This window comes from Sylvia atricapilla, chromosome 4, assembly GCF_009819655.1.
Source record: "Sylvia atricapilla isolate bSylAtr1 chromosome 4, bSylAtr1.pri, whole genome shotgun sequence".
NCBI lineage: Eukaryota > Metazoa > Chordata > Aves > Passeriformes > Sylviidae > Sylvia > Sylvia atricapilla.
Window position 1 is genome coordinate 62,747,427 of NC_089143.1, and position 18,939 is coordinate 62,766,365.

Below are 18,939 nucleotides of genomic sequence, written 5' to 3' on the forward strand. Positions count from 1 at the left end.
TTGAAAAGATCTAACAGCAATTTGGAGACCTCCTCCACAGAGAATGAATAATGAACAGGAGCACTCTGATATGACAAGAGGTTTAACTTCTGTGTGGGGATATTTTAAAGGAAAGAAAATTTACATTCATCCAAAGCTGTAAAGGAATGTCAGGCACTTCTAATTTATCATATCTGTTTATTACAGGAAAAAAACAGTTGCTAAGCAAAACCAGATAAAAATAAAGATTTATCCACAAGGAACAGAGAACACCATGAAGTTCCTTTTCCTTGGGCAAAACTCCTATTAGAGAATAATCTGCTTGTGAGTCTAAGGAAGAAATATTTCAATGGATGTTAAAATAAGCAGAAATGCTTTAGGATTCTTGCTTGGTGATTGTGAAAGCCGTGAGGAGAAGCTTTTTCTTAGTTGCAGGCTATCCCAGACATGAATAGGTCCAAGCTGTAGGCCACTTCAGCTTGGTGTTAAGTGTTGACAGAGTCATGATGCTGTAGTAGAATGACCCTGGAGCTCAGTGAATTACATATTTTCTCTGCTTTTAAGAACATAATTTTGCCCACAGAGGCCCAAATCCTGCCATTTGTTTTGTGCTTACTTTGGTTACTGAAAAAATGTCTTGCAAGCACTATTGCTAAACTAACACATAAATTTGTCCTGTTCCCCAGAGCTGGTGTTTTTAAATGGGGCCCTGCAAGAAAAATGAAGACAGAATTTTTAACAGGATCTGTTTCAATCTATAGGAAAAGGGGTAATAGGTTTAGATTAGACACATGGAAGAGGAGGTTTACAACGAGGATTGTAAAGCAGTGGAATGGGTTGCTCAGGGCAGTGGCAAATGCCACATCCCAGGAAACATTCAAGGCCAGGGTGGGGTTCTGAACAATCTGATCTAGTGGAAGGTGTCCCTGCCCCTCCCAGGCAAGTACGATGAGATGACATTTAATGGTCCCTCTCAACCCAAACCTTTCTATGATTCTGTGATTATCTAGGTTCACTTTCAAATGCAGATGTCAGGGAGGCTGGTGCTGGAAAGGATGCCATGGAGTTACAGCATGTAGGGGCTTTTGGTGGCACCAGTACAAGATCCTTTAAAGTTGATGCTGTGCCTCAGGATAAGAGATAGTGTGGTAAATTCTGTATAAACCCTCATTATCACTTTCATTTTAAGATTTTAGCATGGAGGAGTAGGGCATTTTTGACAGAGGGTACACTGAACAACGTGCAATTGCAAGGATGAGTCAGCTTTAAAATCCTGAGTCTCATTGATTATACTGTCCAAGATAATTGAAATAGGCTAATAAGTCTGGCTATTTCATGTCACTACCAACTGCAGGGAACTTAATTTGCAGCAGAGTTTCAGGATTAACTCCCTAAGGTTATGTTTAAGGTTATGCTTAAGATTTCTCAGTTTGAACACAAAAAAAGTAAAACTCATCCTTACTGGTCATTTTGGAAATTGTGCATATTTTGCTTCATGATACCATTTCATCAGAAAATAGAAGGATAAGCTTTTCTCCTATGCCTGTGATTGTAGTTTCAGCATTATGAAGGCTTAGTGAGAGAGGATTTCAGCTTACTATTTCCTTACTCAAAGCACAGAAGGTAATAAAATAGAAAAAGTTGATATTCCCATTTGAACTCCATTCAAATGCTTCCAGCCACTGTGTGCTGCAAAGGCATATTTAAGCTCATATTTGGAGTTTTATGGTTTCTATTCTATGTCAGAACTCCTACAGAGTTATTTCAGTTTGCTTTATGGGCTCTCCCACACCTGTAGGTGGTCTGCTGGGCTGTCCTTAGCAAGACCATAATTTCCCTGCTTTCTGCAGAGAAAACAATTTATCTGCCAGATAGCTGCCTTCATGGCAGTGCAGTATTGTTAAGACATCTCCTTTTAATTTAATTTACACCTTTTTGTGTCTTTAAAAATGCTAATGCTTTAAGGCACCTGCAGTAATCATTTTTCTCATTTTGAATTCCTTCAGAAGAGGAGCCTGTCTTGGTAAATGATATTTCAGTTTCCATGGTGCTCCTTATTACAAATAGCTGCTCTTTTCATCACCAAACGGTGCAATTTTCATTCATGCTGAAATATCAATGGTAACATGCAGCAGCAAATTGCTCCTTTATGATCCTTGGCATTGTGGAAACTCTCCTGCTCAGAATTAAATGTCAAGGAATTTAGCAAGTATGAAAAATCTGGCTCCTTTTATGCACATACACACAGAGACATATGCTCTTCCCTCCGTGCTCTGTGCACCTAAGCATTTACCTTCCTTTATTATTTACTGTAACAAGTCATTAATATGCTGCCAGTGATGCCTCCCAAAACGTCCAGCTTTTAGAGGGGCTGAGAGGGTAGCATTCCTTCCTGTACCTTCCACTGGAACTGAGCGAGGTGTTTTGTATTTAGGCTACTTGTTCCCAGGCTGTGAGCTTGAGTATTTCATTTTGGGAATGATAGCAGCCTTCCAAGTGTTGCTCTGTCATTTGCACTGGCCCAAATTGGAAACCTATATGGTCAGTGTGGGCAAGAGAAAAATACACACAGGTCAAGGCAGGGCTCTGCTCCCTGAGAGCACTGAGGTACTTACAGGAGTGTGGGGAGGGCACTGTGACAGGCAGCAGAGTTTTCAGTGGGATTCCTTTCACAACCACCGTGCTCTCTTTTCCTGGCCATGATATTGTTATGCAATAGATGATGGCTTAGGTTTCTCAGCTACGTGGCCTGATGGGCACATTTCCCAGCTCAGGTTCCCTTGTTTATAATTCTAAATATCTCTTACTTCCCCACTGCCAATTACTGCCAGTGGTCCATCTTTCCTAGAGAAAAGTGATCCTGTCTGGAGAAAGTAAAAGCTGTTCATAAATCAGGTGCTCAGGGAATTAATAATTTAAAATTCCCAAGAGAGCCTACTGTAATACGTTAAACTACTTTTAATACACAATTACTTCACTTCCTCCCTTTTACATTTATATAAGCCTGGCAATGAGGTATGTGTTGGCATGGGGCAATTAAGAGGAAGGTAGACCCACTGTCACAGGCTAAATAAAGCAGCTTGGAGGAAGTGCTTTGGATTGTGGCTGTGCCCCTTTCCTCTTCATTTCCATATGGGAGCTGGGTGCAGGGTGGTGTTTTGTTTTTATGGCCCCGTGTGGGGTTTGTTGTTATGGCTTCCTTGCTTCCAAGCAAGCACTGTGATTTACTGGTGCTTCTCACCCTGGTCTACACTACTGGCAGTACTGGGAACACTTCTAACAAATAGACCTCAGGAGAAAATAAAGTGCTGGAGCTTTTTGAGAGAGCAGAGGTGCTCCTTTCAACTCCTCATTGGAAGAGAGCTGGGCAATAAAGGTAAAATCTGAGGTTTTGTTTTGCCCTTCTGGTGGAAAAAGTGACAAACTTCCTTGAGGACATTAAGGTTTCCCACAAATGAAATAAAAGGGAGGTGAAGTTAAATGATGATGTAAGGTAGAAACATAGAATTCATTTATCAAACTCAGGAGTTTGTCAATATATATTGGCAGGAGTGACAATATATTTGTATTTGAATCCTCTGAATTTAGACTATGCTGCTTTTTAAAAGGCAAGCTTTTGTGAGAATGCAGACAACCTTTTAATTACAGGTGGAACCTAAACCTCACTTGTGTTGCAATACAATAGATAAATAACCATTGTCTTCTGGGCATCTTCACTACCATTTCAGGCTCTGAAATGCAAAATGCAGACCCTTGGCTAGAGATCCTGCATTTTCCAGGCACCTGGCTGTTCTCTGGTTAAGCCTCCCAGACTAACAGAAAGCACAATTGAGTTCCTGGGGTTGGCCTTATTCCCAGTAGGTATGACAATGACAATAGGAAAGAAAAACAAGCTCCTTGGGACTTTCAGGTTCTCAGGAGGGATGTAGCTTGGGGTCAAGTTACAGTGCAAAATAAAAGCCACATTTGGTTATTCACACGTCTTTTGGAAACAGTTGTAAACTTTGTACAACAGGTTTGCAACTGAGGTAACATGAAGATGTTGATCACTGCCACTTGATGTACTTATGGAAACAGAGTTGACTGAGAAATCACAGGAAGTGATCAATATTTTATGTTTCAAGTCTGTGTTCCATTTCTTCTTTTAAAGAGATTTTTAAAATTAGCCCCCATAATAGCTCTATGTGCTGCCTCTTGTGCTCAATTTCTGGCTCCTAACAGTGCTCACATGCCTGCTATACAAGAAATGGCTAAGCAGAGACAGAGAGACTAATATTTAATGTTGTAATCTCAGAAGTCCTTTGTGTATTTAGCTGTCATCATTGATAGAATAATGTTGGCAACTATGTTGGCATAGATTTCTTTGGGAATGCCGGTAGTGCTATCCACTCCATGCAAAATCATTCAGGATCCTGCCTGACCATGAGGACTGTCTCTGGCTGGTAGTCCAAGTCTCAGATCAATCCATTCTGCTCTTCCAAGAAACATGTTTCATAAAAGGTATTGACTTGACAGGGTGGGGCTTGGGCCGTGACGTAAATGAGCACTCTGGTAAGATCTGGCTTGGCAACCGGAGTTTGTACACAAAGGCATCACAGTCAGCTTTATATCTCCATCAAAATGAAATAAATCCCCTTGTGAGCATAACAAGCATTCTGTTTCTCAAGGGCTGTGTGTAGATTTGCTTCATGAGACTTGAGCTGGGAGGGTTTGCCTGAAAGGAGATGTTTTATGGAAAAGAGGGTTACCCTGTGCAATTAATACCTAAGTCTTAAGACAAGGCAGCATTTATGCTAATTAGTTTTTGAGGAAAACCTCTTGGAAAAAGTGCTGAAAACATCTGAGAAGTTAAGAAAATTTCCTGCCTTTTGCAGCACAGTGATAACACAGTATGACCCTTTAAAGTCAGTTGGTCATGGAAGACCCTATTTACACACTGTAAGCAATTATACTCTGAACCAGTGAAGTCAAACACTGAGAAGTAAATAAGTAATTAGCACAGCAGAAGCTCTTTTCTTTTCTTGCTCGTGGTAGAAGGCAAGAAGGCTTGTAAATACAGACTGTAGCCTGATTCTTCACTCTTTTATCCCAGTGTCATGCTGCTGTGTCTCTGAAGTAAGAGATATGGAACCAAAGCGTGGAAATGAAGAAGGGGAACCATTTAAAATTCACTTCAGCAGTAGCATCCATGGAGCATGTGGTGGTGTAAATGAGAGTGCAGCTTAATGACTGGGCCTTCCTTTCTTTCATTCCTCCCCTCAAAATAAAAAAAATGATCACAGGTTGATTAAGGGCACTTATGTAACTGAATATTGTCTAAGCTGGAAGACCACAGACTGCAATTTTCTTTGATCTGGAACATAAGGATGGGACATACTGGGAGGCAGTGAAGGGAAGAGATGATTTGCTGATGGGAATCTTCACTTCAATAAACAAAATAATAATAGCTTCTCACTGAAGTCATCAGTTGCTGAGACACTGGTTAGCATGTAGAAATATGTGGATTTGAGAGGTGCTGGGATGATTCCCATCCCTTTTGTCTCTCTATTGCTGGCTTTTATTCAGTCCTGGGAGGTGATCTCCTTTGAAGTTTTACATCCACCTTTTCTCCTAGGAGATGGATGAGATTGTGGTTTTTTTCACCTGTTGACATGGTGAGGACTATTTGATCCGTTCAGTGTAACAAAGTGTTGTCTCATAAGCTGCTTTTTACATGAAAAATATGTCAAGGACAAGTGAGTTTATATCAAAATGTACTGCTTGCTGTCCAGGATTTGGGATTTTCACAGCTCATGGAATGACTGCCTGGGAATGGTGAGAGACATAGTTTGGGCTCTGGAACACAGCCCTTACCAAGCAAGCCTACATGTCTTCTAGCCTTGCACTGAACCCCTGGGAATATTAAATTTCTCTTGCCACTTTCTGTATTTGGTTCCTTTTTTCCCAGTGTCTGCTTATTTGGATAAATTTGCTCTTGTGATAAATTTGCTCTTTTTCTGCCAAGCTTTGGTGCTATGGGCAGTGCAGTGGATGATTAGATTTTTTTAAGAGGTTTTTTGTTTTTTCTCCCCAAAATCTGGGGAGAGTTCATTTGGAAAATTGCTTAGCAGATTGCAAATAGTGAATAAATTGTTGCACAAGGGAACTTTTGAAACTCCTCTGGTGGTAAATTTTCAGCTAAGGAAATACAGAATGTACAGCATCATGCTTATGAAAACTAAGCAAATACTCGCCTGTAAATCATGTGAGGGAATTAGGATTTCTCTCCTTCTTTACTATTTTAATTCTAAATTTATCTGTAAAATTATCTTCCACAATTTCCTGTTATGTGTAATTTCATATAACTTTGTCAGTAATTAAGTAATATATTTCAGCCCTTTTATTTATATTCCCTGGCTGGGTCCTGCTAAGGCAGCTTTATCCAAGACAGTTGACTATGATGAGCATTTATAAAACCTGGCTTTGATTTGGATGCAAGGAAAAGGTTTTGGTAGGACCACTAAGTGACAAAGAATGTGGCAACAAGGTTCTTCACCGTTGTGAACTCAGCTGGCTTGGAGGAGTGTCTTGGACTGTGTGGTTGTCATTTCATAGAAAGAACAGCCCTCACTGGACACAGCTCTTAGTGCCCACTGTTTGCTGTTGTAAAAGTTGCCATTGGCCCGGGATATGTGCTGTACATTTCTAGGAATGTTCCTCAGCTGATTTATTGATATGGTTTTTCTCATCCTCATGTTCTTGCTCTGGCTTTCTTTCTCTTTTCCCCTTTATCTTTTTTTCCCCCCCTTTTCCCCTTGTCTTGCTTGCTCTGCTTTCAGGTTTTTCTTGTAAAGGTATTTGTAGGAGTGGAGATGTACTAGAGCAAATTATCAGAAGATCTATGATTCTGCAACACTGAAGGTTAAATGCAAAATCCAGTGGTTATCCTGATTAACTGAACCATATGCCCTGGCTCCAGTGCCTTTCACAGGCTCTAGAGGAAAGAAATTTGCTTCCAAGCAATATATAGCATTCCTTGGCAACCATTTCAGCCCTGTATAGCACAGGATGGGCTAGCTGTATTCCCAACATTGAACTTCTCTGAGATGGTAGGCTCCTTGGTGACTCCTTTTCTGGGAATCACAAGGTAAATGTGCTCTTTGTTCAAGTGTGGTTCTTCATTACAGTTGCTCTGTATATAGGGCAGAAGGGGAAGATTAACTTTGAATAGCAGCTAGGGATGGGTAAGTCTTAAAAAATATGGAGCTTCAATTCAATCTTAGTCAACATTCAGCTGCATAGAAGCTGCCCTAATTGTCTCTCACCCACTTTTTAAAAGACTTTTTAATTATAGGGTCAATATTTTTCTAATTCAGATTTCCTCAGATTCCTTTTGATACCGATTTGCTGCAAAGTGAGAAGACATGAGTATTGCAAAAAGACTTTCCTGACAGCAGCTTCCCCTTCTAACCAAGGAGCAGCCTGCTTGAATATCATCTTGACACTAATGCTCAAGACATTTCCAAATAATTGTATAGGTTTGGAGCTCATATCAAGGCTAGGTTGGATGGGGCCCTGAGCAACCTGGTTCAATGAAATTTGTCCTTGCCCCCACCAGGGAGACTGTAATTAGAGGATGTTTAAGATATGTTCCACCCCAAATCATTCTAAGATGGTATGACGATTCTGTGATCAGCACCTCAAGGTCTACCCAGGCAAAGAGCTGGTTTGAAAAGAGTTATTCTTCCTTTTGAAATCTTCCAAAATCTCACTCTAAAATGAAGTGCAAAACTAAGAGCATTGCCCTATAGTAACCAGTAGCTGTTTCAGTGCAAGTTGAAGTTCTGGGCTTGCTTTAAGTAAATGAGATATTGTAGTGTCCTGTGTCTGAGCACTCACAGTGCCATGGTTTTTAAGCCATTGACTGTTCTGAGGTCTTTATTGGTAGGATGAGATTTGTGTTTTGCTTCTAAGATTTTTTTCCAAAGAAATCTCCTACTGATAGGGTCAAGTTTCCTATCAGAAATTTTAGCTTTGATGAATCAAAATCTTAAAAAAAATAAAAGTGGAAAATATGTTTTCTTGAATTTTCTCTCTCTAGTCCAAATGTCTCAGCTAGCTGTGAGGCAGCTGTGAATTTGTTTTACATCAGAAACATGGCTTATCAGTATTGTGGGCACTCAGTGTTGTGTGTGATGCATAGAATGCAGAAGTGAAAAGGTGGAAACTGTATTAATAGAGGCAATTTAATGGAGACTAGGACCTAGGTACTATTTTTCTTACTTAGAGATAAGATTTGAAAGTCTGGAGAATATCTAAAATCTTCCAAGAAAATTGGTACAGTGATCCTCTCGGGAAAGGAGGAAGTCTTTATTGCTAATGGCATTACAGCTTTTATTCCAGCATGGAGGCTTGTAGTTCACACCAGAGTCTGATAATGGGATCCTGTTGCAAATTAGGAACTGTCTCTTAAATTGGATGGATAGAAAAGACACAATTAAAGCTCTCACTCCGTGCTTTTGCATATGGTTCCTACCTGTCTGTCTGTGTTTTTGGGTGATTTGAGGACCAAGTGCAAATGTAGGCAGAGGTGTCAGTGAGAAACGAACCACACTGTATGGCTTATCCCTGAAATCTTGAAACTGGCCTTTTATTTCTGTCTAAACCTGTCACTGGAAGCAATGGGTAATAAGCAGCACTTGAAAGGGTTGTGCAGGCACACGACAGCCCTCTGAAAGCTCGCTCCTGCCAGGAGACAAAAGGCAGTGCAGCCTGAGCACTTGTTTCCTTCAAGAGCAGGGACTTGGGAGCTCAGGAGTCACAGCATCCCCTGTGCTGCTCGAGGCACTGGGTTATGATTTGCAGGCTTTTTAATGAATAGTGCTTCCTGACTAGTTCTGGCTTGTGTAGGGGTTTTATTCTTCTGAGTGTGTTTTTTTGTTGCTGTTACTATCCAAGGGCGTTAGCACTCCTCAGCATAACAAAGCAGGACTTGCTGTGCTCAGATAATGGTCACGTTTGGAAACATGATTCTTCACCCCCTCAACCCTCCCCGCCCCAGGTTTGAATTGCCATTTGGTTTTACCAGAAATTAATCTGGGATTTAAATTAGATGTGAATGTAAGGTGTTTAGTAAGAGTTACAACAAACAAGGATAATCTGTTAAGTTTAGCAATATGCTTTCAGTCATTTAAGTGGTATTTGTGAAAAAAGCCCAAATTTGCTATATTGGGCTAAAACCCCTCTTTTTAAGATTGGAGTCAGGGCTGATTTTTCCAAGAGCTTGGTGGTTGAAGCATTCATCTGTGATGCAGAAAATATAGATAAAATACCTGCTCTGAGAGGCTTAAAAATCCATGTATCCCTACCTTGAATCAGATGCTAAGAGGATTGACTTCAATTTACACCCAGGTCAGGTAAGAAGCTTAACCCAACTGATTGCAATACATCTGGCAACTGACCTACAAACCCCATTTTGGCATATATTATCAACACATGGAGCTGCAGTATTTCATGTGTCCAGAACTATGGGTTTTCCAGCAATACAGCACCTGTATTCTGGGCTCTTTGCTCCAGTCCTTGCTGTCATTTCCTCCATCAACAAACCCGGTTGACTGGCTTCCCTTTTTCTGGTTTCTTCACCTGAGATGTGTGTATGAGGTAGCTGTGGCTACTTAATACAGTATCATGATGTCTTACCCAGATTTGGTGTTACATTACTGGCATTGATCCTCTTACCCACCCGTGTGCCTGGGTTAATGGGAGCATTTGACACCATGGTTTCTGAGGTGGGCAAGATGTGCAGCAATGATACTGTCGTGCTTTATTTATTTATAAATACATTTATTTATTCAGTCTCAGGTCAGAGCTTGTTTTCAGCTCCATACAGCCATACTAATGTGAAGGATCTATTTAAGAAATAAGGACTGATAGTGAAGAAGGTCCTTAAATTCTGACCCTGCTGCATTTCCTTGAGAAAAATATCAGAAAAGAATGGATCTTTGTGTTGGGTTTTCAAAATGCCTTTTCCTTTGAGGTGATTACAATAGTCCTTTAGAAATGCTCTTCTGGAATACCAGAATTCATAGTTCTGTCTTTCCTTTCTTCCACTTGCTGGGGTGACGTTCTTTAAATATGGCCACCTCTCCATGCCTCCAAAAGCAGCCTTAATATAGACAGCTGGAGGAACCAGCCATGAGAGAGGAGCCCTCAGCTCTCCTCAGAGGGACTGCACATACTGCCATTCTCATCCTTGGAACTAAAGGATTAGTTTCAGATCCAAGTTTCTTCTTGATGCGATGTAGATATCAATAATATTAGGTGGAAAGAGACTGGAGTAACACTTGAGGCATCTGGGTTTTTCTCCTGGCTCAAACACTTGGAGTGTAGCTTTGGACAAATTCACCGTGCCTCTGTTCCTCCTTTTAAAACCAGAAATAATTCTGGTTTGTCTGACTAGAAGGACATGCTTTATGAAAGTTTGGCATCATTATATATTTTTTTGTTATTGTTCTATCTTTTAGGTAGGATGGCAGGGGGGTTATGCTTTTCAATACCATTTGTGCTGTGCTAAATTTACAAATTTGTGCTGTTTCCATTTCTGTGTCATATTCTGCTCTCATGTTCCCCTGAGTACTGAGAGGGATCACTGGGATATGGTAAGGTGTGTCAAGAAAGAAATACAGCCAAGGGGAAAGGGCAGAATTTTGCATGCCGCATATTTTGGTATCCAGGGGAAGATGTCAAACACCTCCAGGTGTTTGGGTTCAGCTTGCAAGTCAATCTGAGTAGTAAATGAGAGGTGGGGGGCAAATGGGAAGCACGGGAGCCACAAGCCCCTTGGTGTCCCCAGAGGACTCCCTCCGAAATGGTTTCTCACCTCTTCATTATAAACCTATTTCCATTGTCTAGAGGGTGTTTTTAATTCCTTTTTTTTTTACTAGTAGATTCTAATGATGATATTTTGGGATCACCAAATGTGCATTCACCATCATTAGTGGCTTCTTCTCATGTTATTTGTTTCATGTTCAGGGATCAGCAACCAGATTGCAAAATAATGAGCTGCCTTGTGTATTTCAGAAACATACCCCTCGCAATATGCATTTCAATGATTATCGTCACAGTTGGCTATGTGTTAACAAACGTGGCTTATTTCACTACAATCAGTGCTGGGGAATTGCTGCTTTCAAAAGCTGTAGCAGTGGTAAGTTACAGAAGAAAAATACAAAGATATATTCCTGCTGCAGTTATGTTTGTTGATATTATTCTTATTTTCAGGGGGTAAAAAGATTGGGTGGCCACATCCAGTCAGGTTTAGCATGGCAGCACTTATTAGCATCCTGGTGAAATTTGATTTTTGACTGATGACTGGGATTGCGCTTCAGGCCATCAGTAACATTTATAATGTAACATTGGTCTGTATTTATTTACCTCTTATAACAAAGTCAGTGGGACTTAAATTTCATAGCCAAGTACATGCTTGAAAAATTCAGCACTAAATTGTAAGCTCAGCTCCTGGGAAGCAGGATATTTACGGAAGAGAGAGCTCTGACTATCTTGTGTAGCAGAATACTGTAACTTTGTCTCTGCACAATGTGTGTCCTGAGTGCTTGGGAAGGGGCTTGCTGTGAATACTGGAGCTCATTTGGGAAGGAGTTGCAAAGCAAGTTGGCTAGGAAATACTGCTTTGATTGTTCTTGCTGAATTGTGGTGATGACACTGATTTTTATGTTTATGGTATCTGAGTCACAATGAGGAAATGAATAATTCCATTTCTTTTCCAGTAGTGATACTGCCTGTGGCTATTTCAACTGACGTGAGTTTTGAAAAATGACCAAATTCTGTAGCTAATGGGAGGTCTCGAAAGAAAACATTTTATAAACATGACAAAAACTATGCATGTTGCCTGTGGTTTGCCCCAAACTCCAAATAAGGCTCTTCTGCTAACCTAAAACACTAAAGCATGAATGGATGGACTATACCACTGGCTAGTACCAGCTGAGTGCAATGAAGCCTGTAGGAAAAAGACATGAGGTGTGCAGGTCAGACCTAGATCCTTTCAGACTTGGTGGTTTTCTTCTTTGGAGCCATAATGGTCTAAACTGACAGGAGTCAGGGGCTGATTCCACCTCCTCATTATTGCTTCAATTGGAGATCTTCCACATGCCTTCAGGGGTAAGGGTAGGACAGCTTAGCTGTAGTAGCTGTGCTCCCACAAAAGAGGCAACAAATGTCCAGCACAATTTCCAGTGAGGGATGCAGAGAAGGGGTGTAACTCACACCATGATAATTTGTTAACAGAGAACAATTATCTTCCCACTGTATGAAAAAATCATTGTGTGTTTCTCTCTCTTTTCTAACAGACCTTTGCTGAACGACTAATGGGAGACTTTTCTTTAGCTGTACCAGTGTTTGTTGCTCTCTCCTGCTTTGGATCCATGAATGGTGGTGTTTTTGCTGTCTCCAGGTGAGCACTGCTGATGTTCCTGGGGGTGAGGGCTTGGGAGACGTACTGGAAGTATGGAAGCAAGGGGAAGGGAGAGAAGGGTTCATTGCTTTAGCAGGATGTGAGACTTTACCAGGCATAGGGCATTTTCTCACTTTGTTTAGGGTACTATCTTTAAAATCCTTTGAATGGTTTGGAAATGAATCTCTCTGAGGCTAGCCCTTAACCAGTGGCTGCTTTTTTTTTCATGTAAAGGAGGAAAACTGGAGGGAAAATATTAACTATTTCCAAGCGCCAATCAAGGGGCACCTTCAGAGAGGGTTTTGATTTCTGCATGTGGGTTTCTCCTGCAAGTGCTTTCATTTAGAACGCCTGAAACAAGACTAAGACGTGCTGCCCTGCTCTGTGACTTTCACGAGCCACTTTGCCTACTCACAATAATGAGCACATTTAAAGTCTGTCCACATTTATTTCCCACCAGGATGTTCTTCGTTGCATCCCGTGAGGGTCACCTTCCAGAAATTCTCTCCATGATTCATGTCCGCAAGCACACTCCTCTGCCAGCTGTCATTGTTTTGGTAAATCATACAAACAAATGTTCCTGCACTAGAATTCATATTACAGGCTTGCTCTGGAGGATTCAAACAGAATTTGGGGACTGCTTGAATCTCATTTATTAATGTGAACATGGGCTTTGGGCAGGGTGGAGGACAGGAGAAAGAGGAATGATATTTGGGAGTTGTTTTTGTTTTTTCTCCTCCTTGCATTCTTGCCTATCACTGCAATCCAATTCATATCTTACTGCTCTGAATTTCTAAGGACCTGCCAGTGATGAGCTAGTTCCCTTTCAGAGAAACAAATTCCAGTTAAACAAACAGAAAGGAGATTAAGTTAACTGAAAGTTGAACTAAACACCAGCATCCAGGAGTACCCTAAAGGCTCATTGTACTGCCTTATAATGACAAATGCAAACAGTTTTGCACTAAGATAATGGAGGAGGAACCCTCAGCTGTTCAGCATAGTGGTGATTAAAAAATGAGAGAACATTTTCCTGGGACATAGTCTGTGAATTTTCTAAGGAAAACCACTGGTGCTTTAGTGGAAATCCTATTACTGACTTCTAAAATAAGCAGCAAAGGTAAATGTTGGCCATGTGTTAGCTTTGCAGACTCATTTGTATGGTAAAATGTTAGGACTAAATGTCAAAATACCAACTTTAAAGTTCAGATTTTGTAGTGCCAGGAAGATTTTCACTTAACTTGCAGTCTACATAATCATGGGTGTTCAGCCCCTCTTTTGGGATCAATGACTGCAGTGTATCTGGATAGGCCTCTGCCATATTTAGGGGCTTACAGCTGAAATAAAAGATGCACCTAGGAGTCGATGCTAGTAAGAGCAAATGCTTGTGGAATTTGAATTGTTTTTTTGTTATTGAAGCCTATGTCTATTGATGCTGAATTGTTGAATTTTATATGTGCACCTAAGCTTTGAAATTTTGAAAATTAGGTGGTGTGATTATGGTGAAAAATTTTAATGAAATCAGTTTTCCATAAACATGTAGTTTGCATTTTATTTCTTTGAGTCTAGTCATACCTAATGGGTATAGTGCATTGACTGTTTTTTTGTGGAATGAAATGCACAAAATGTATTAATATATTTTTTCCTGACAGACATTTTCTGCTATTGTATATGGTCCTGTTACACCAGTGCATTGATTTCCTTTGAAAAAGGCAGATTCTCATATGAAGATGGCTTTCCTTCAAAGATTGCAATTTTTTAGCACACCTTATTGCAAATAAAGCAGTGCAGGATATATTCTACATCAATAGTAATTTTAGCATTTCCCTATTTTATTTCTCCTTCCAAGTTCTGCACACTATAAAAAAGGAAAGAGCTCTTGAGGATAAACTGAAAAAATGAGCAAGTGTCTGAGGCTTGTTAAATTAAAAACCAAAACAAACCAATCCAACACCTTTTTTTGAATTAAAAAATCCACGCAGAGTTCAGTCTGCATTTCAGTCTGCATCTCAGTTTGCAAGTTGAGCTACCTAGACCAGAAGTATTCCTCACTAATATGAAAAATTTGATAGATGTGTGTAGTAACTCATAGAAATCTCGTAATCTGTTATCCTACTTTCTTGCATTTTTCTTGATAGCTCTCCTTCACATGTGTTATTGTATATGGCTTGCATTATAGCCAAAGCTGAGGTTTTAAACTTGTAGAGGCTGGGTCTGTAGAGAAGAAACCTTGTCCAATATAATTCAGTTTCCCTTGACATTTACATAGCAGTTTGCTCAATATCTGTGTGTAAGGAACCAAGTACTTTATAAGTTGTTAGAGGTTGGAGGCCAGAGACCCGCATTTGAAATATTGATCCTTCTGATTCAAATCCATATTGTCTGCATTGCTTTGAAAAAAAGGAGAGAGAGGCTGTGAATCTAGATAAATAATGCAAGTTAGTTTTCTCTGTTTAAGGATTTAGCCCAGTGTTTTACTGCATCTGCAGTTGATTTCACCTATTGCCTTGTAACAAACCTAAAGGCTCTCACTTCCAGGATCTCCCCTCTTGCTGAACAGTGAGGGATATGGTGAATTTGACTTACACCTTCATGCCCAAATACAAGGACATTTTTTGTCCAGATGCTACTTTGAAATAGATCCATGTAACCTTCACTAACCATCTAACTCTCTGTTTTATACATAAACACTCTATTTTAGACATAACCTTCTGCCTGCCTCACAGAAGCCTTTTATCTTAGACTAGTTTTTTTAGGAGGAACTGTATTTATTCTGGTCTCCCCTTTGCTTCTTGCTCTTCAGTAGCTGCCTGAGTGACAGCTAAATTCTTCCTTCTGCTTATAAATATTTGCATTTACAATGGGCAATAAGTCTACACGTCACAAGTCTGAAAAGCAAACCCAAGCTGGTGGCAACCCAGTGTGCCCAGCTGGCATCTCATGGTGTGGAACTGCCCCTTGCCATGTCCCGTTTGCTCACTTCCCCTTTGAAACCTGGGAGACTTCCACAAAACACCAAGAAACCTCTGCTTTCATGAGATCAGATGTGACCAATATTGAACTGTTCTTATTGTTTGCATCAGCAATTGACAAATAAACCTGCAGTGGGCTCAGATCCCATGAGAATGTTGTCCAGGATGCCTCAGCATTGTGGTTGTGCTGTATGCCTGTGTGTTTTCGTCTGGGTCACAGGGGACAGATTTGTATTGACTGTGTGTGGCCACCCAGGGCAGATATTTATTGATCCAAAGGGGTCTCAGGGGACAGCAAGACATCGATCACGCACCTGATTGCATGACAAAGGCAAGCCTGAAGTCTGTGGCAGTCAGGTGTGTGCATAAGGCTGTGCTGCTTGTCTCTGTGGCAAAATTTGACATCACTGCTGTAAAGTAATAGAGATCGATCTACTAAACCCCTCTTATGCTCTGAATTTCTTTTGCAGCATCCTCTCACAATGATAATGTTATTCAACGGGGATCTCTACAGCCTCTTGAATTTCCTCAGCTTTGCCAGGTGGCTTTTTATTGGACTGGTAGTTGCTGGGTTGATTTATCTCCGATATAAACGTCCTGATATGCCTCGTCCTTTCAAGGTAACATCTGCTCTCTACTCTTTTACATGAATCCTCCCTCCTCTCCGTCCTGTAGTCAGACAGCAAGGGAGGAGCTGATGGAACAAGCTAACCTCTTTTTCAGGAAAAGCAGAGTTAAGAGAAAGAAGTGTTTTGCAGTGAAGACGGAGAGTTTTCCTGCAAGGCCCCCAGTGCTACCCCGGCTGTGTGAAATGATTCTTGCTTCTTCCCTATGTGTGGGGGGCAGAGACTGGAAGCTGCTGTGCTGAGATGAAGGCATTTTTTCAGTTTTACCTGTTGTGTTCAGGCTGTGTGATGTGAGCTGTGTGAAAATACCTTGAGCCCTCTGCAGTCACCGAGGGCTCAAACTGCAAATATTTAGGTTACATGTGCCAACCTGATTTTCAGGCAGTCCTCCATTTAGTGTCTCCTTTGATAAAGGCCTGGATAATTTTACCACCAAAAAGTCATGTTGAGTGTAAGAACTTACGGGCGAGCATTTATGTCATTGCATATCCAATATCAAATGTGCCCATTTTCTTTGCAAATAAATGGTTAGTGTGATTGTTGTAATATTTGGCCTTGCAGTGGATTTGCAGACAGAGTTATTGTGAACCCAGAAAGAAAATGCTAATAGTCCAGCTCCTTGAATAGCAGCTATTTTGACCTTGGTTCTGATATTTTTCTTGCTTCTTTTAAGTAATGTCATACAAAGTAAGTTGTCCCATTGTGTATCCAGAAAGATAATATCCGTCATCAAAAAATAGAGAACTATATCCCTATTTAGATGCTGTCAAAGGGACTGTTTCGTGAAGAACTAATGATCTGTATTGTTGCATCCTTGTAGGTATATTAGTAAATAAGGAGGTGAACAGTACAACCTATTTTGCTGTGATTAAAAAAAATGCTTTGACAGTGCACAAAAGAAGAACAGTGATGCTTTGAGGCATGAAAGGAAGAGAAAAATCTCCAAGGAATTCTCAATTCCTCAATTCTCCATTACACTCAATGTCTCATAAGCCATGCCTGTAGGCATTTCCTTCAGAGAGTTGCTAAGAGAGTGATTGTATTGGTGTTCTTGAAAATTGAGGAAATAAATTTGATATGGTTACTTTGTATGCTTTCAACAGTGACACTGGCAATGCTATCACTCATACAGTCAGAAAGTGCTTTTTCAATGGCTATCAGGGGCATAACACTATCAAATATCTTTATCACTAGTCAAATTACTGTTTAATTTGCTCTCTTCCTGCTAGATTTTGATTTTTACCTTAGGAAGAAAATCAATATGTTCTTAATAGTTTTAAAAGGTGACTTGAGCTCCTGGTTGTGTTTTAAAATGTTTTCTAATGGGTAATTATCAAAGCGGAAATCTTTACTGAGGTTAGAGCTGCTTACTTATATGCTGAGGGATTAGAGGAAGGGTTTTTACAATGTAACTTATTTACAGTCCTTACATTTTAAAGGATGTAAAACACTGGAGTGTTTTAGAGTGTAATTAAGAGACTTCTGTGGTACTCACTGCATAGCAGTTGGCAGGGCCTGGTGTCTGCAGTCACTGACATTTTGTGTGCCTGTTCTGGATACCCTTATTTCCCCAGAACTGTCCTGTACTGCTGGGTCTTACCCAATTTACATTTCATGGCAAGTTAAATGCCTTGGTCATTACTTTACATTGACCTTATTACTGAATGGTTCTTTGTGTGGTTATTTTTCAGGTTCCTCTATTTATTCCGGCGTTGTTTTCCTTCACTTGCCTCTTCATGGTTGCGCTGTCACTTTACTCTGACCCAGTGAACACAGGGATTGGATTTGCAATAACCCTGACTGGCATTCCTGCCTACTACCTCTTTATTGTGTGGGACAATAAGCCAAAGTGGTTCAGAAAGCTTCTAGGTAAGTCCTGGTGTGGAACTTCTCTCCTTCAGGAATTTCTCAGAGCTCTCCCCATGATGTTGCCGTAAGTTTTCTTGCGTTTTGAGTGTTTGCATTTTTGTAGTGGAGATTCCCACGCAGCCTCATGTAAACTATGTATTGTTTACATACTTCTCCTCTGGGAGGAGTCTTGTGATTGATGGTGATGTTCACCTTTGAGGTTGAAGAGGTGGCAACTTGTGTAGTCAATCTTTTGCCTTTTGATAAAGCATATATGTGTGGAGTCAGAGAAATTATAAAAGAGCTTTCCTGCTTGACCTCCTACTGCCTGCCTGGTTCTTTTGTGTCCCTAACAGCAACACCCATGCCATGAAATCCTTTGGATCGATGCTCTCAGCTGCCATGAGCTGGGGGTGACAACACAAGTGGCTTTTGGGCACATGCTCTAGCATTGCTCTGCCAATGGCAATCAATGCACCCTAACTAATGAGGTACATTCACAGCAAGGCTGTTCTTCAGCCAGTGATTGACTTTAAGTGATTGATGCTTCTTCCCCTACTTCCCCTACAGCCACCTAATTCCTTTTAAATCACCTTTGTCTTCTCCTGACCCTGTCTCTGTGCTAATAAGGACAGTACTGCACTCCTTGGAGAATCTGTTTGAAATCTTGAGCAAAACAGCTGTGATGACAAGATTGAGTTTGGTGTTTCCCTTCTGAACCCATGTGTCTGTGGAGCACTGAGAAGTGTTTGTAATGGGATTGGAAGTGTCTGGAAGGTCCAGGCAGCCTGGGCATGGGGATGCTGTCCTTAGCTGTGGCTGCTGACAAGGTGATAACAACATATACCATGGCTGATGTGCCTCTATGGAAATTATTTCTGTACTTCATGAAGAATGACCTCTGTGTGACTTGGCTAGTAGTATTTCATGCCTGAAATACATTGAGAATCCTCTTGGTACCATTTCTGAAAGGTTTTGAAAGGATTTGTGGAAGTTCTGATATGTTAGAGAAGGATTATTTGAAACATTTCAATTAGAAGTCAGTATTATTTATAACAGCTCTTTGTTCTCT

General features: G+C 40.6%; 1 protein-coding gene across 1 annotated transcript in view; it reads left to right on the forward strand.

Annotated features, from left to right (window-relative positions):
- Window positions 1-18,939, forward strand: part of SLC7A11 (solute carrier family 7 member 11) — a 57,369-nt gene that overhangs the window by 34,206 nt on the left and 4,224 nt on the right. The window contains exons 7-11 of the mRNA XM_066318463.1: window positions 11,038-11,161; window positions 12,321-12,424; window positions 12,885-12,981; window positions 15,864-16,013; window positions 17,711-17,892. Of these exons, the coding sequence (XP_066174560.1) occupies window positions 11,038-11,161; window positions 12,321-12,424; window positions 12,885-12,981; window positions 15,864-16,013; window positions 17,711-17,892 (657 nt within the window). The remainder of the gene's footprint in view (window positions 1-11,037; window positions 11,162-12,320; window positions 12,425-12,884; window positions 12,982-15,863; window positions 16,014-17,710; window positions 17,893-18,939) is intronic.